The sequence below is a fragment of the Lathyrus oleraceus genome, chromosome 6 (genome assembly GCF_024323335.1).
Source record: "Lathyrus oleraceus cultivar Zhongwan6 chromosome 6, CAAS_Psat_ZW6_1.0, whole genome shotgun sequence".
Lineage (NCBI taxonomy): Eukaryota > Viridiplantae > Streptophyta > Magnoliopsida > Fabales > Fabaceae > Lathyrus > Lathyrus oleraceus.
Genome location: NC_066584.1, coordinates 134,006,571 through 134,009,022, shown reverse-complemented (window position 1 = coordinate 134,009,022; position 2,452 = coordinate 134,006,571). Strand labels below are relative to the sequence as shown.

The window sequence follows — 2,452 nt, the reverse complement described above, 5'->3', positions numbered from 1 at the left end:
CCTATTTATTATGAGATTACTTGCACATTAAACAATCTCAAACTAAATAACTAACTTCGACAAATTATATTTGACTATGTCGAATACATGCAACTTCGACTACTACAAATTGTATTTGACTCTATCGTATACATGTAACTTTGATTGTCGAATCATACATCTACAAACATGCTTAACACAAAGAATTACATATTTAACAAAAATGCATACTCAATATCAAAAATTCGAATTTATTTTTAAGTTATAAATAAGTTTTAGAAATTAAATACTCAATTCTTTATTCTCTTGTGAAAGCTAGCACTATTTATATAAAGATAAAATTAATAAAAAAAATTCACCCGATTAACTAAAAATAAATAAAATTAAAGATGATTGGGTAGCTTAATTAGTAAATATTAATTGAATTAAATAAGTGTCCATTGATGATTAAGGGTTTAATTTTTAATGAAAATATTTATTTATATTTATGTATTAATATGAATAATTTTTTTAATACATAATTAAATTATTAATATTTATAAATTAATAATTTTTAAAATAATTAAAAAATGATTAATGTCAATTTGGACTTTAAGAACATAAGTTAAAAATTAAATGTGAAGTATTTGCTTTAAAAACTATGAATTTAAATCTTTTTTAAAATCACAATATTATAATAAATAAATAATTTCTAATTTTTGATTTGCTATTAACTAGAAGTACTAACAAGAATTGTTAGAAGTTTAGTAGTAACAACTTTGACCTAACTATTCAAAAACATGCAAATTGTAAACCAACAGCCCACGTCACGCCTGATCAGTTTAATAAGTAGCTATATTGTATTACGTATTTGTTATACATTGCTTTGTTTCTTTTGACATTGCTTTCGTCTTCTTTTGACGGACCAATAATAACAATAATAATAACAAATAAACTTTTTCTATATCTCTAGAAGAATAAAGATAGCTTTAGAGTTAATCGAATATTCATTCATTCCTTCATATAAATACATCACGAAAAGAAAACCACTACCATACTCAACAAACATTCAAACCCACACACTATATTCTCTCTTTATCAACAAAGTTAGGTTTCAGCTTTCAACATTAAACAACCACTATGCCACAGTTAGATTTCGAGACGTTAGTTTCCGCCTTATCCGGCGTCGCCACCGACCATAAAATCGCATGCGAACCAACAGAAGAATCACAACCACGGCATCATCCCGATTCACCGCCGGAATCATTTTGGCTCTCCAACGACGCGGAATTCGATTGGTTTGACAGAAACGCCGTTTACGAGCGAAACGAATCAACCAAAGGAAGTTCAATTTCTATAAACCTAAACCCCAGTTCAGCCTCAAACTCGCAGCGATTCTCCAAGAACATGAAGAAATCCAAGGCTACGATAATCGGATTACCGAAATCTCAGAAAGCTTCCTTCGCGGAAGTTCGGGGCCGGCGTAATCATCGGCCGGGGAACACTAGGTTGTTTCCGAAACGAAGCGCGTCAACCGGAGGAAAATCTGATTCTGCCTTTTTGGAACCTTCTTCTCCGAAGGTTTCATGCATAGGAAGAGTTAGATCCAAACGCAACTGTAATCGCCGGTTGAGAACTCGTCAGAGGTCGATCTCCTCCACCACCACCTCCGTCACCGTCGTTAGACAAAAATCTTCACGTAGTCAAAGAAAGAAGAAAACCGGTTTCATCCAAAGTGTTTGCGCAATTTTCCGAAGCCACCGGAATGGAAAATCAGCGCCGCAAACGGATCTTCCACCGGGAGATTCTTCAAAGAAGATGGCGAGCCGAAACGAGGCCTCTTTTGAAGAATCGGTTTACAGTGAACCGCCCGGTTTGGGTTCAATGAACCGGTTCGTATCAGGGAGGCGGTCCGAGTCATGGGGATTAGGTGACTCTGAAATCAACTCTTCACATTAGGATTTGTTTTGGCGCCGTTTGAATTCAGTGGCTGCCACGTGTGGGCCCAATGTTAGCGTATGTTCGTTGGGCTCGAAGTTTTGAATAGTTGTTGAGAGATGACGTGGCACGTAGAATAACTGTTTGTAACTGTTTCACACTAGTACTTGCTTAGTTTGTGCTTTGAAGCGTGTTTGAATTTGCTGTTTTGGGTTTTTGAACTTATCTGTTTTAGGAGTAAAGTAATATAACGACAGGGTTTTGTAAATATGATTCGTGTGCCTTTTTGATTTTTTTTTTTAAATATCCAGAATTTAAAAAAAAAATTTAAAAAAAAATCATTTTTCAAAAAAAATACAAAAATGGTCATTTTTGACCCTAAACTACACTTAGGCGCCATCCTAGTTGGCGCCTACCCTTAAGGGGCAGGGCAAGTCGCCACTAGGAGTGGCGCCTACACTCTTTTTTTTTTTTCTTTTTTTTTATATGTTTTTTTTTTTAAATTTTTTTTGATTAATGAGTTTATATTTTTTATAAATTATATAAATTTATATTA

General features: G+C 33.7%; 1 protein-coding gene across 1 annotated transcript; it reads left to right on the top strand.

The window, feature by feature from the left end:
- The first annotated feature begins 851 nt into the window (after positions 1-851).
- On the top strand, positions 852-2,164 carry LOC127091969 (uncharacterized). Its single transcript, XM_051030722.1, has one exon. It carries the CDS (start codon positions 1,099-1,101, stop codon positions 1,915-1,917), a length of 819 nt encoding a protein of 272 aa, XP_050886679.1. The 5' UTR covers positions 852-1,098; the 3' UTR covers positions 1,918-2,164.
- Positions 2,165-2,452: the final 288 nt, after the last annotated feature.

Bases quoted from the DNA above. Each gene is read 5' to 3' on its own strand.
- LOC127091969 (XM_051030722.1), top strand. From the start codon at position 1,099: ATGCCACAGTTAGATTTCGAGACGTTAGTTTCCGCCTTATCCGGCGTC.